This window comes from Pezoporus occidentalis, unplaced genomic scaffold (genome assembly GCF_034315485.1).
Source record: "Pezoporus occidentalis ecotype Australia unplaced genomic scaffold, CSIRO_AGI_Poc_V1 ctg80, whole genome shotgun sequence".
NCBI lineage: Eukaryota > Metazoa > Chordata > Aves > Psittaciformes > Psittacidae > Pezoporus > Pezoporus occidentalis.
This window is the reverse complement of record NW_026916159.1, coordinates 2263414-2277393: the sequence shown is the minus strand read 5'-3', so window position 1 is coordinate 2277393 and position 13980 is coordinate 2263414. Positions and strand designations below refer to the sequence as shown.

General features: G+C 37.3%; 1 protein-coding gene across 2 annotated transcripts in view; it reads left to right on the top strand.

Moving 5' to 3' along the window:
* Positions 1-13980, top strand: part of OSBPL10 (oxysterol binding protein like 10) — a 103537-nt gene that overhangs the window by 27706 nt on the left and 61851 nt on the right. For both annotated transcript variants that reach the window (XM_062603549.1, XM_062603550.1), the window contains exons 2-3: positions 2837-3012; positions 4771-4850. In XM_062603549.1, the coding sequence (XP_062459533.1) occupies positions 2837-3012; positions 4771-4850 (256 nt within the window). The remainder of the gene's footprint in view (positions 1-2836; positions 3013-4770; positions 4851-13980) is intronic.

Genomic DNA, 13980 nt, shown 5'->3' with positions numbered 1-13980 from the left:
TGGTCTGAATTAGGTCGTTACTTGGTCTGTGATACAAGAAAATGTTTTTGAAAGCTGCTTCTGTTTCTTTCTGTTCGTCCCCTTGCCTCCTTTTGTATGAAGTCTTGTGCTGCTTGATTTCTTGGTTTGACATGAAATTCCTTATTTCTTCTCCTGGCTTTTCTTACTATTTTAGCAGTTTCAAAGTGCATTATTTCCCTGCTGCTCTGTGAGGATGTAGTTGCTTGTGCAGCTTACTCCTATCTATCTTTTTCTGTGATACCACTGTGTGAAAGGTGAAGAGGGGAGTTGCACTATAACTCTTGAAAACCAAATACTTGATTCCATGTGATATGAACAGTGTCCAGTGTCATGGTCAAGATCCCTGTTGAAAGTTAATGAGATCTCCAGAGTTAACAAAAACCTATTTTATTGACAAGTTTTTGTTGGGTAGTTGGTACTTATGTTTCTGTAGGTAATTCTCTTTTATGACTTTAAAAGTTGGCAGACATAGAAACTGGTTCACTGGGGACAAGAAAGAAGGCAGGATGCTTGATGAGGCCATGGAGGTGTATGAGAACAGGTTATATTTTTCTTTTTCAAGTTTATTGCTTGAGTTGTGCTGGAAACATAGAATGGTTTGGGTTAGAAAGGACCCTAAAGTATCATCTAGTTCCAATCTCCATAAAGTTGCGTGCAGGCATCATTGCAAGTACTGAAAACTGTGAAGGTACAAGGTGAATGCTAATGTTCTGTTTTTCTAAGACTGTATGTAAAATAGTTATGGTTGGCCAGGAGGTCAAGTTAACACTACTGTAGCTGCAATTACAAGGATGTGGAAGGATGCTGTTTCTGCATATGTGGATTTGCAGAAGTCACTGCTCTTGGATGCCATTGTGCTGGTAAAGCTGTATTCTGTACTCTAATGGCTGGTATGCTTCCATGGGTAGCTTTATGGCAATGCAAAGCTTGTCTCTGTGGAGCTTACAGTTGTTCTGGGAGTGCTTTGCTGGTCTAGCATGCAGAGGTTTCTGAGTTGAAGTGTTCATAGTGTTTATATAACTTAATAGATTCTGTTCTCATAGACTCAGAGGAACTTTTTCCCCCCAGATCCTTTGGTCTGGATAGGAGAAGGAAGGATGATTTTCTTGTCCCCCTCCTCCCCTTCTGTTTTTAACTGTTTCTCATGTTAGTTGTAGAACAGTTCTGCGCTAACCACAGTGATGACTTACGAGGTAGCAATCGATAAAACATGGTCTGATAACAAAGGCTGAAATGATTTGTACCTGAACAATCATTTCAGCGATTTCAAGGACAGTGAAATTACAGTGAGTATCGTAAGGGCTCAGAATGGACATCACAGCATATAAAACCTAGCCTTGTTTGCTAAACCTAAAGAGATTGCTGAAAACTTGTCAGATGGAGAGCAGCACTAACTCCAGGGTCAAGCTGCTATATAATTTTTTCCTCCTAAATATGTGAGAGAGATTGCTAAAATGGAGAAAGAAAACTGAAATTACAATTTACTATGAAATGTGCAAGTCTGACTTTTTTTTTGTGGGCATTCAGTTCTGCTGTTTTCACCTGCAGTTAATTGCATCATCTCTCCCTGAAGAGAAAAAATGCTTAGTAAGTGGGAGAGCAGTATTGTAAAACCATTTAAAAGTCAAACAGGAAGGTTATGGGCTGGTGTAATACAAGTCAGTAAGGCAGTCTGAAATTTTGGCACTTTCCTTTTAGGGCCTCCTTATTTTTAACACTACTATTGAAATATTATGGTAGTTGGCATTCAGCTTGCCATTTTTCATTTGTGGGTTATGTGGGAGATGGAGTCAGGGCAGAAGTGGAGGGGTATTGCGAATCATTAGCTTTACATTATTTGGGACAGGCATTGTTATTCTGGCCTTTATGTGAGCCAGGAGGTTGCTGTCCGTTCCTTCTTGGCAGAGCATTGTTCTGTGTAACAGCATAGATGATTTCCACATGGAAATATAAATTTAGATCTGTGCTGTGGTGAAAGTTAGGGTGGGTGGGTGGGGGAGTTTCTGACTCTTGAGACTGAGACACTGAGTTTGAAACATCTTCACTTTCATTTAATGCACTTGGATAATGCAGTTAGTTTATTTTTGTCTGTGTGAACTTCATATCCTAGCAGTTGGCATATTGTGGAATGGCTTGTGTTTGTTAAAACTGCTTATTAAATCTTTGTGGTTACTGGATTTTCACTGACTATTTCTTGATTCTAACACTTACTGACCTGGGCAGTGTTAGAATTTGTTAGCAGAATGACCAAATGGAATTTAGACTTCTCTCTCCTCTTACTTGTTTTCTTATATGTGGGTGTCCATACTTCCTACCTAGTACTTACTGGGAACTGAATGTTCAATTCCCTTGGCCAGCTTTCAAATGTATGTGAAATATGATCACAAATTGTGCTCATCCCTCTGTAAAAACAGTGTCACTTTTCAAAAGACTAGTAGTGAGGAATTAGCATGTCTTTCAAGGTTATAAATGGAAATAAAAGGGGAGGGGCCAAATCCACCCCAAAGGAGGCGGTCTTGTGCTTCTTCAGTGGAAGCTTTCTAACTAAAAGCTCCCTTCCTTACTTTCATGTCTTGTATGTGAACATCCCATTAATCTGAAAGAAACATGAGTAAAGGAGTAGCTTACACATGCCCTTGAAAAAACAAACCTAATGATCAAAAGAACAGTATCTTATAAAATTGAGTAATTACAAAAGTGACTTTGACCTCATTTGTTTGTTTATGATCTTGATTTAAGATCAGTCTGTGTTCTTCCCTGAGTGAATACGTAAAAGACTCTTTAATAGAAATACCTTTGCAATTTCTCTGAACAGGTACTTTGTGCTGGACTTTGAGACGGGAATTCTGCAGTATTTTGTGAATGAACAAAGCAAAAACCAGAAGCCACGAGGAACCTTGTCTTTAGCCGGAGCTATAATACTGCATGGTGATGAAGTGCCACACATGTTGGTGGTCTACTCTGCTAATGGAGAGATGTATAAGTTGAGAGGTACAGTGCTGCTTGAATGCGAGCTTCATTCTTCATGATTCAGAATCGTTCTTCTCTCCTATTCCCACTTCTGCATCTCTTCATTCATGTCTCATTTTTCTTCCCTGTACTTTCAGAAAGTAGTGGTTATACAGCTATGGTGTTACACAGTATATTATAAAACACAGTGGAACACTAGTCTGGAGTTGAATATGTATGAATTTACAGTATATAAACTTTCAGGGCTGGAAGATACCTCGAGCTATTATTGTGGCATTCTGAAGGGAGGAAAAGCTGCTTTCATTGCTGTTCACTGCATAGCATTTAGTTTCTGTTATTCATCTCCCCTGCCACCGTGCTGCAGATAATGTGCAGGAATGAACTTGCTGATGGGTCAGACAAGGGAAAAATGGCAAGTGGAAGCCTTTTAAGATCCTGTGTTCTTGTGAGTCTTGGAATAATTGAATGCAGCATTAACATAAAATTTTGCCTTCCCTCACTCCCAAATGTAAGAAAGACAATACAGGGTATGTAAGAGTTACTTTGGAATGTTTGGTTTTTTTGTGTTTTTTTTTTTTTTTAATTAAGGAAATAACTTTATTTTAAGGTATTTTCAGTCTGATTGATTGATCAGGACACTTTCGTATTGAACTACTTTACAAAAAGAACCCCAACAGATATATATATATGTATGTATATATTTATTTATATATATGTATATATAAAAGATGTAGTGTAGCAAAAGTTTAAAATTGTGAGTTTTATTCTGACTACAGTTTATCAGCTATCAGGACAGAGTATGCAAGCCTCCTCTGTGGTACAGTGTGTTGCTGTTTTATACCTAGAACTGAAATACATGAACAACCGGGGAGAGTTTTTGTTAAAGTTTTTTGGCGTTTGCACAACTAGAAATCATGAACACTTGTGGTTTCATTATGATGCTTTTCCAAGCACTTGAGATTATAAATGACTTTAAATATGCTGCTTTTAATTTAGTGAACTCTATAAGTTTAATTCAAGTCAGTAAATATTTTTTTTTATGCTGAGTCAATAACCACTGAGATACTTAATAGCAAAGGATGTAAGAGAAAACATTTACTAAAATTATCCACTCTGTATTGGTGTTCTTAATTAGGATTACTAATTGTGGTTGTTTAAAACAAAACCTCTCTCCCAAGTAGGTTTAGTAATATTACACAGGAGCCATCTGATACAGGCTGCAGACAATCTTTCTAATATTTTTTAAAGCTGTTTAAAGATGGGGGGAAATTCTGGTTTTCATTATTGTGTCTTTAAATTGAATGCGAATAACACAGATTTAAAGAGAGATTTAGTTGAACTACATTAAAACAGAAGTACTTAAGTATTTAGTAGCTTGCCTGATAGCTGAATGACAACCTTAGTGTAGAGCTTTTACTGATTTAAATGCTGTGATGTGGCACTTCACAGAGGGACACAGGTAAAACAAAAGTGTTGTGGGTTTTCTTTGGTTTTTATTTGTTTGTTTAATAAAAAAAGGTCATCTTGAGGCAATTCTGCTTTTAATAATACTTGGAGGAGATAACTATGAAAAAGACTCATAAGCTTATCTCTTCCAACTGGCCACATCATATTAAGTCGAGGTTTAGATGTGGTGTGTCTAAAAACTTACACATAGAATAGTGTAAATTAGAATTTATAGTGCATCCTAAACAGTAAATGATCCCCCCCCAGCCCTATCATCTTCTCTTCAGTATCAATTTAAGTGAGATTCCCTGCATTTTTTTGTTTCTGTTCTAGCTGCTGATGCAAAGGAGAAACAATACTGGATAACTCAGCTTCGTTCCTGTGCCAAACATCACAAGGAAGGTAATTCTAAGGTAAATAATTTAAAGGGAGAAGTAACTATTTTGTTTTAAGTGGCTAGGTGAAGAATAGCATGATCTGCATGATAGGCTGGCTGCTGTAGTTAGTGGATTGCTGTTTCGAGGTTTATGAATAAAAGCAGCAAGTTGTCACTCCTCCCTAACTGGAGCAGGTTTAAGTCAATTGGAATCTTAATAAACATTGTTCTATTTATGAGAAATAATTTCATTTTAATTTAATTTAATTTAATGGCTCTTACTATAGAAGTTTTAGGTAGATGTTAGCAGGAGCCTTCATCTTCTTTACAAGTCTGGAGGAGGTCATCATATGAAGGTTTATATTATTTATTTTTCTTTGGAAGTGATGTCTGAATTTTTGTCCTCAAAGAAATAAAAATCTTGGACTGGTTAAAAAAAAAAAATGTTTGCACTTAAAAAATAGCAGAAGAATGGGTTTAGGATGTCTCCTGTCTCCAAGCAGAAATTGTATCAATCTGTTTAAATTAGAACGCACCTTGAAAGTGGGATTTATTAAAAACAAACAAAAAGCCCCATTAGAAATAAATTATTATTGTATTTTTTTTATGTATGGTTTTGGTGTTAATATTGAGTCAGTAAAAAAAAGTCCTGCTCTTATTTTTAATTCTTTAAGCACTTCTGTCGATATCTACAAGAATGAAAAAGGTTGCTTTCCTGATGAGTAATGGTTTGCTATACTAAAAAAAAAATAAAATGGATGTAACTGCAAGGAGAAAGGGTTCCTCCCTGCCCCAGGATGCTGAGAATATCAGTCTTTTGTTAACTGGAGTCAAAGTTGTTCATCCTGAGTATCTTTGGGAGTTGGGCTTAGAAAAGATGGATGGTGTTTTGAGGGACTGGCATTCATTGAAGTGCATCATGTAAAATAAAACCCAGTTTTTGTTGCTCTTTTTAAGTGATGTGGACACGTCAGGAAGGAATTATGGTATAATTAAAACACTTTTTGAAGGAGAATATGTAACTTCAGTATTTTGGTACTTCTTCAATTCTTATGTGTGGCAATTAAATATGGCTTCTATATAGCTGTGGCCCAGTACCATTTGGAAAGTTGCAAATCTGCTTGATCAGAATTCTCTTACAGTTGCTGTTGATTGGCAACTCAGGGACTTTCTGTGCTAGAGGTAGTATCTTTCTATGCTCAGCTGCCATCAATGACTTATTCCTCAATAGATTTTCTGATCACTTCTTGAGCCCATGTAAATGTTTAGCATCGACAGTGTACTGTGATCAGTCAGTAGTACTGTTGTTCAGTATAGGTGGTATCAGTGGTTGGTGCGATGGCATAATTATTCTTACACTCTCTATTCATTTGCTTATATTTCTTAATACTGGATTTGTTTTTCTCCTTTTGCCTGCTACTGGTAACTAATTCTGTAGAATTGACTGTACTTTTTTTTATTGGTGATGGGAGGGGAAAGTGCAAATGAGGGAAGTATAGTGTTAAAAAGTGCTCTGGAGTGGCTGAATAGAAATTACTTGCTAGCTGTTAATAGTAATGGCAGTATGGGGGATCCTCAGATAAGAGGAACTGAAAAATAAACAGAGATTATTGAAAACTGGAGATTATTATGGGATGCTCTGGATACCAAAAGCGTGCATAGATTTGAAGAATACTTGAAAGGAATAATGTTATTAGAAAATCTTGACTAAGTGAGTAGGAGGCTATTAAATACAAAGACAGTATCTGTCATAGAAGATTGAACACACAACTTTAGGAAACAGGAAGGGCTTAGAATGGGGGGCATCTCTCTAGGCTTTTTCTTGTAGTCGTGCATAGTGACCTGCCACTGCTGTGGCTTTTTTCTACTTCATAGACTCATTGTGCAAGAAAACAAAAAGATTTCCTTGACTGAGGGGGTGGTGGGCATACATAACTGAGGAACCAAATGCAAGGTTATTTCAGACAGCAGGAGGAGGGTTCTTGCGTTTTTCTTAGACTGATGAATTACAGAAACTTTGCATAGGATTCTGGAGTATAGATGCATTTTGATTGGTACAGCCAGTCACACATTTCAATTAGCTTGGATCCATTTATTAGAAAATAGAAATGCTGAAGGAAAAAATATTTTTTTTTTTTGTTCTGTGTTACAAGTATATATCTAAAATCAGAGTAGGCCACTTTTCACTTCATATGTTTGTTGCTGAAGCACTCTTACTTCTCCAGCTTTGTAAGCCACAAAGCAAATAGAAAATTTACATCTTCTGTATTTTGACTCTGCTTCTTGTACCAGAAGTGTACTGTACTTGAAACAATGTCATGCTTACCTGTTCCTGGTAACCTTTCTTTTGACCAGATTGGTCTCCTGTATTTCAGTATCTTTTTCCCTTTTCCCCTCCTGTCTTCTCAGTCTTAAAGAGTATTATCTAAGAGGCAGATTTTCTGTGACTTTAGCATTGCATATAGGGCTAACTTAGATTCATCTACAAGTAAGTTTTAAAGCTTCTCTTTGGGTATCAGATACTGGTTACAAGGGAATGATGCTTCAGAGATTCCAGAAGCTAGGGAAAAAATGCATTTGTAGAACGTCTTTGTTTTCCTCAGTTTCTTACTTCAAAACCACTGCCTGGTAGGAGGTAAGGGAAGCAAAAAATGCTGCATTTCTTTGTGGTTGTTTTTTCCTTTCTCTTGTAGATGAAGAAGGTACATTAATATAGTTATTATTAGCATGGAAATGGAAACAGGCTGTTAAAAGTATTTTAAATTTACATAAAATAGCACGCTGCTATTTTATCTGCCTTACTGTTTCTTTCGTGTTGGGGTTAGGGACTGGAGTTAGATAGGAAGGTTTGTAATAACATGGAGAGAGGTACATGTTTGGCTTCCTTTTGAATGGTTGAGGACTTGACAAAAATATGTATGTCTGGATTTTGTTAAAATAGCCCTACCAGTGATAGGACTGTCATGATGTGATTTCTTATTTTACTGGCAACAGGATGGGATTACTCTTTTTTTCCTCCTTTGCCATTCTTTGATGGGTGTAGTAACTGGTAATCGCATCTTGTCTGTCTCTCATAGTTGCTGTGACAAACAGGCAGATGGGTACTCATGTGTTTTGAGCTTCTAGAGTTTGGACAGCATCCAAGCTCTGAGAACAGGCATCGGGAAAGTTGGAGGCTGAGTGCTTGCTCCTGCCTTCTCTTACACGCTACACCTTTTTCACAGAAAGAATGAGAGGCAGAAATTTGTAGCTGTTTTTTTAGGAGTCATACATTTGAGAATGAGGTGGGATGGGAAGTGTAAAATACGCAGTGAGGGGTATGATTTATCTTATGCAAGTGGGATATAGATTAACAGGGGAAAAATAATGGGATGACAAGGCAAGCAATGGTAACGTTCCCAAGAATAACAGTGAGCACCTCTTAGCTACTGGTCTTTCATATTGGAGAAATAACATGGTTTTGAAACCTTGAATAGATATTACTGGAAGGAGATTCAAGAGAAAACATGAGGATTTGGAGAATATTTTCAAAGCTGAATCTGTGTCACTATTCCTGTGAAACACTAGTAGGAGAACGTTCCTCCTTCCTACTCTGGATCCAGATCAGCACTGGTTTCCTTCCTTTTTCAGTTACTGACTGCTTCAGAATGCTGCTGTGTGACTTGCTGTCCTTGCTGTCTTTAAAGCTTCAGCTGGGATTGAATTAGTGGAGTAAATTAAGCAGAGCAGTGATTTAAATTTAGTTGCATCCTAATGAATGGTCGGGAGGTGAGCTATATAGCTAGCAAGTGGACGTAACATAAGCGAAGCCTGTGATGTTGTTTTAATTTAGTTTTACATCTTAATGATAAAACAACAGTAAAGGATAATGTTCTCTAGCAAATAATTCCCATGCTGTAAGATAGTCGTAATGTTCTTGGTATTCCCATGCAAGTTTAATTTTGCTTAATTACAAATTGCTCAACCTCCACAAGTGTCAGTGTGCACTGTATTGGAAGAAATCTGTGTCTGGGTAGGATTGCAGGGGTTTTTTTTGACAATTCTAAGTGAACATTATTGTACATTTTTAAATGGATTATTCACTGGCATTTTTAACATCTGCATGATAATTGTTTCCATAAAGCCAGATTCACTTAGTGAAAGTTTCAAGTCTTTGTGAATGTTCTTGTGATTCTTTTAGTCACATTAAACCTTTCTTCCTTTTGAGCAAGTTCACTCGTCCCTCCTCTGGTATGCTTGTTTGCTTCTTCCTCTCAACCCTGGCCTCTATAAAGTTAACTAAAGACTAGTACTTCTAATTAAAGCATGCTTTGGAAATTCTTGCAGTTGTGAGACTGAGAAGGAAACAGTGCTTGGCTGTAGATATGTGAATGTTTGACACCTTTTTCCTCCCTTTGGAAGCTGCATGAAGATAAGAGTTCTCTGTTTCAAAATCCTTCTATAGAAATGGAAAAAAAATAATTTAGGACTAAACATGAGCTTGCTCAAATGATTCTTGATGAAGAAAAGATTTTATGATGGAATGATTATCATAGTCTCTTGCTTAAAAGCATACATATGTATTGCCTTATTGAGAATGATGAAGCACTATAATATCCTGTCAGAAAAGTTAGTATCATAGATGGTGCTTTACACAAATGTGCAAAGTATATCATAAGCCAATCGATCCATTTTCAGTGCTGAAGTTTGGATGTTATGTAGATTCAGTCATTTGCATTTTAATATTTGCAAATGATTATAATGTAAATTAAACAGATCTCTGTCCATATTTTTCTTTTATTAGTGTTTGTTTACTTAAGATGCATTGGAAAAGAAGTAGATGGGAATTTAAATAATAGGGATGTCTCAAAATTGTAATTACTTTCTGAAAGCGTATGACTTCTCGTAGCTCTAAAGCTGCGTGCTGGCATTGGTTCTGTGCTATATATGTGCACAGTAATGGAATATCATTTCAGTATGTATTATTCTGTAGAAAACATCTGTGGCACAATGCCTGTGAAAATGGTGATTATCAGCCATAAACAGATATGGCAGTTCGCTTCAGAAATGAGTTTATTGATCTCTACAGCATTGCATTTACTTTCCAAGATAAGCAAATCTGTTTGCTTCTGGTAAATGGTGAAAAAGATTTCAGCTTCTTTGTGAGCAGGAAGGGAGAATAAGTCGTGAAAACATTAACAGAGGTGGAACTTAACTGTTTTGCAGTTACGTTATTTTAGTTGTTGGGATCTTTGATATACAAATGGAAGCATTCATTAAACTGCTTTTTTTATCTTGGAGGTGGACGGTCTACTAAAAAAAAAAATTTAACTATAATCTATGTTAGCTAAGTGTATTTTGGCTAGTTTTAGGTCATAAACCTAAGATGAAGGCAAGTAACAAATTAACCTTTTATTAGCTTCTGTATTATTCTTTTATTAGTTGGCAAACAGTTGGAGCAGTGGTAAAGTATAGCCTCAGGAAAGAATATTCGTAATCCTTTCGGAGTGCTTCAGCCTGTGTATTTCTTGACTCATTTGCACCATGCATTACTAATTGTTGGAGAGCTAATATCTTCCTCTCATCAGACTTTTCAGTATCTTTTTATTTATTTATTTGCAAACCAGAGAGCAGTAGGACCAAAGAAAACAAGATAGGCTAATAGTTAGAGGGGCAGTCATACCAGCAGTGCTAGGGTGAAGAGCAGGGATTAGGAATAAAGATCCAGTGATAACTGTAGTTGCTTTGATTTCCTATGAGAGTGTCTTTAATGATTTTTTTTATGGTGTGATGTGTGATTAGAATGTTTCTGGCTGTGGAAAACATCACATAGGCTTTAACATTTTAACAAAAGTAGAAAACTAGTTTTTGCACAGCTGTGTGCCAGTGTGAAAGATGTGCTTGTCATTCCCTGTGTTTAGTCTGAAGAAGTTCTGCAAAAGAAGAGTCAAGTATTTGGCTGGGATGTAGGTGTTGACAATGTGTTGTAAAATTCGAAAGTGCTGAAGGGACTGAGCGTGCGGTTCCTGGAGAGGCCTCTCCTGGCAGTGGCAGGAAGAAGCTGTCAGAAGGAATTAGCTGCTGCCCTGACTCCTTGGGCAGAGTAGGCACAGTGCGCTGCTGTTGTTCTTTATGGCATTGAGGTGTGGAGCCCCACTTCAAAAGGTTTTCAGTGACTGTATAAGCTGCCTCCTGCACATATTCACCCAAGCTTTGTGTGTGACTGCTTTTGCAAGTTTAAGTTGTAATCTTTTATATTTATAGGGCCTTGCCTAGTGATAGCTTCATGGGTAGCCAGAGGGCCTGGTGCTGAGCTCATTTAGGGTTTGTGTGTTACAGACATACTCTAAAGAGTGATTCCAAGCTAGATGCTAGAATCGTAGAACAGTTAGGGTTGGAAAGGACCTTAAGATCATCTAGTTCCAACCACCCTGCCATGGATTTGTGTCGTGAGCTAGTGGAGTTTTCTGGCACATTAGTGGGAAGTGTTGGGTCACGAAATGTTTGAAGGGTGTAAAGGGACAGAAAACACAGAGGTAAGAAAAACTTGCTTATGGACTTATAAAAGATGTTCAGACCAATGTATTTGGCTCTGATATCTGGCATAGACTGTGGCTGTATGTGCTACTTCAAGATTGCTAATCTTCCTGCTGCATAGTATTCATAACTATCTTGTTTTGAGAGGGGAAGGAGAGGATTCTAGGAGAGGGCCTCACTTGCGGAGGTGGTCTCTCCCTGGAGATCTCATAGCACTATTGTTGGGCAAGGCATGCCGCTGAATGTCAGGCACACTGGGCTATGTCCTTGTGTACATAACGAATTTCAGCTTACCTAGTGTCCTCGTAGCAGGACAGCTGTCTTGAGCCCTACCTGCTACTGAAAGTATAGATAGTTATTCCTGATTTTTCCCTCCTCCCCCACTGATTCACAAACTCCCTAAAATGCCCTAAAAACTATGTGAAAATGGCCTAAAAACTGCCCTAAAAATGGCTGTTCACCAACAGTTGCTGTAAGCTGCCATGTGCTTTTGCAAAGTTTAGTGAAAAGCTGTCTTAAATGCGCTATGGACCTGTAGACTGTTTATTTTGCCTTAAGTCACAGTTTAGGAATACAGTTGATGTAGCCCAGTGAGTTGTGATATGATGTGAACTAGAGCAAATCTTGCAGGAAAAAAATCTGATTTGGATGAAGATGACTCCTAAAATAATGGACATAATCAGTTTCTTGGAAATGTGTTCATGACTGACTTGTGATACAAAGCCAGTTTAAAAATTGCAGCTAGGTAGCAGCTTTTGTACTAGTAGTTCACTATCAAATTTATGACTCCCAAATGTAAATGGGATTTGGTGAAAGGCACATTGTGTTAAATAACAAAATGAGGTGTGAGCTGCAGTCAACGTGTCTGATGTAATCTGCAGGTCAGCTGCAGATAGTTTACTGCAGTTTTTTGACACTGTCTTAGGGAAAAATAGCATCAAATTGCCAAATAAGAAGAATTGTATCGATGTTAACTTAGAATATATGTGCATTCCAATTTGTGAACATACCACTTGACATGTGCAGGTTAAATGAGATTATTTTGGCAGCTGTTCTTTCTGGAAACTAACTTACTTTTGACATTCCTTCTGGTTCTGTATTTAAACAGAAAGAGTACATGGATTTTTTTCATATTTCATATTTATTCATATTTTATGTTACTTTTGTTATTTGCAGATCTGTAACTCCACACTCTGCCTCCCCAAGAAAATCAAAACATAACTGCACTTTTCACAAAATATTGCTTTTTTTTTCCTTTAAGAAAAACTCACTATTTTACCTGGCTGCTGTTTATCTGAGTTTTAGGATCAGTTTAGCTATATAAAGGTAGCAGTTGTGTATTTTTAATATTGTGGTCACATGATACTAGAATGTCAGTGATACTCAGATTTCATTCTAAAACCAAAATAATTTTTATTAAACTGAAAGATAAGTTGATCTTATGCTGAAAACAGGGAAATGATCCTGTTCTTTCTCTGCAGCCTAAATTTAGTTTAGAAGTATTGTAATGCTATCATCAGTTTAAAAACCAAGCATAAGTTAATATATTCTGCTATTATATACTATGCATAGCTTTTTTTCTGTGAAACTTCTATTTAAGAAAGGATATTCAGTCACACTCAGTCTCTGTCATCCCCTCTTTTCTCCTGAATACCTTTTTCTCTGCGTCTTATTTTAATTGCAGTTATGTCTAAGCAATGCACTTTCACATGGAAGATGAATTAAAAACCTGGCAACCTTCTGTGCCCTTCTGACAAATTTCACCCCCTTTATTTTTGCCTTAGAGTCAAATCGAGTTTGAATGCAATTGTGAATGATCAGCCAAGATGGTTAATTTTTGAATGTCTGAATCCACAGATGTTTATTATTATAATCTTCTTAGTCATAGTAGTGAAGAATATATTGGTTGCAATACCAGAGTCAGACCATCATTTTTGGAAGTGTTTGTAAATGTAGTTCAGACCAATGGAGTAATGCTTCTTTCTGTGTGTGCTGCAGCTCTTTGCGCACTGGGAATATGATACCTATTTTTTAAACCTCCAAATGCCTCAGGAAGTCTGAAGTCTAGTTTTGTGTGGGGATGACAGAGGGATCATTTAACTTCACTCTTCCTTCTTGGCAGTGCCAGATAATCTGCCTTTTACAGGCAGTGTAGTGGTAGCAGGATGCCTGACTTACTCCAGTGCTAGCTGGAACCTGGCCACCTTGCATGTGAAGTCTTTTATGTGAAATAACCACAGAATTGCAAAGTTTGACCTGTGAGAAATAAAGGGAGAGATTGTTCCCAAGTAATATTTTTGTTGCATGTACTAGCAGACTCGAGAGTAGTACCCCACTTTGATGGTAACTGTTTAGCAATGCTGAAAACTGCCAGTATTACTTGTGCAGGGCTTGTAGCAGAGGTGAACTGCTATTTCACCCATAGGCTACTAATCATAGCACTTCACTCTCCGAAATGGTTTGTATTTCATGAAGCAACGGTTTTTCTGTTTTAGTTTTAACCTTGTGGGTGCAGTCAATAGTTTAAATAGAAGGGAAAAGCTCTTTTATATTGCACTTCTATATATGATATCCTGCGGTGCTCTAGTGCACATCTGAGCTTGAATGAGAATTGTTGTCCTAAAAAACTTGTGTTTGAGGGCTGCAGCAAA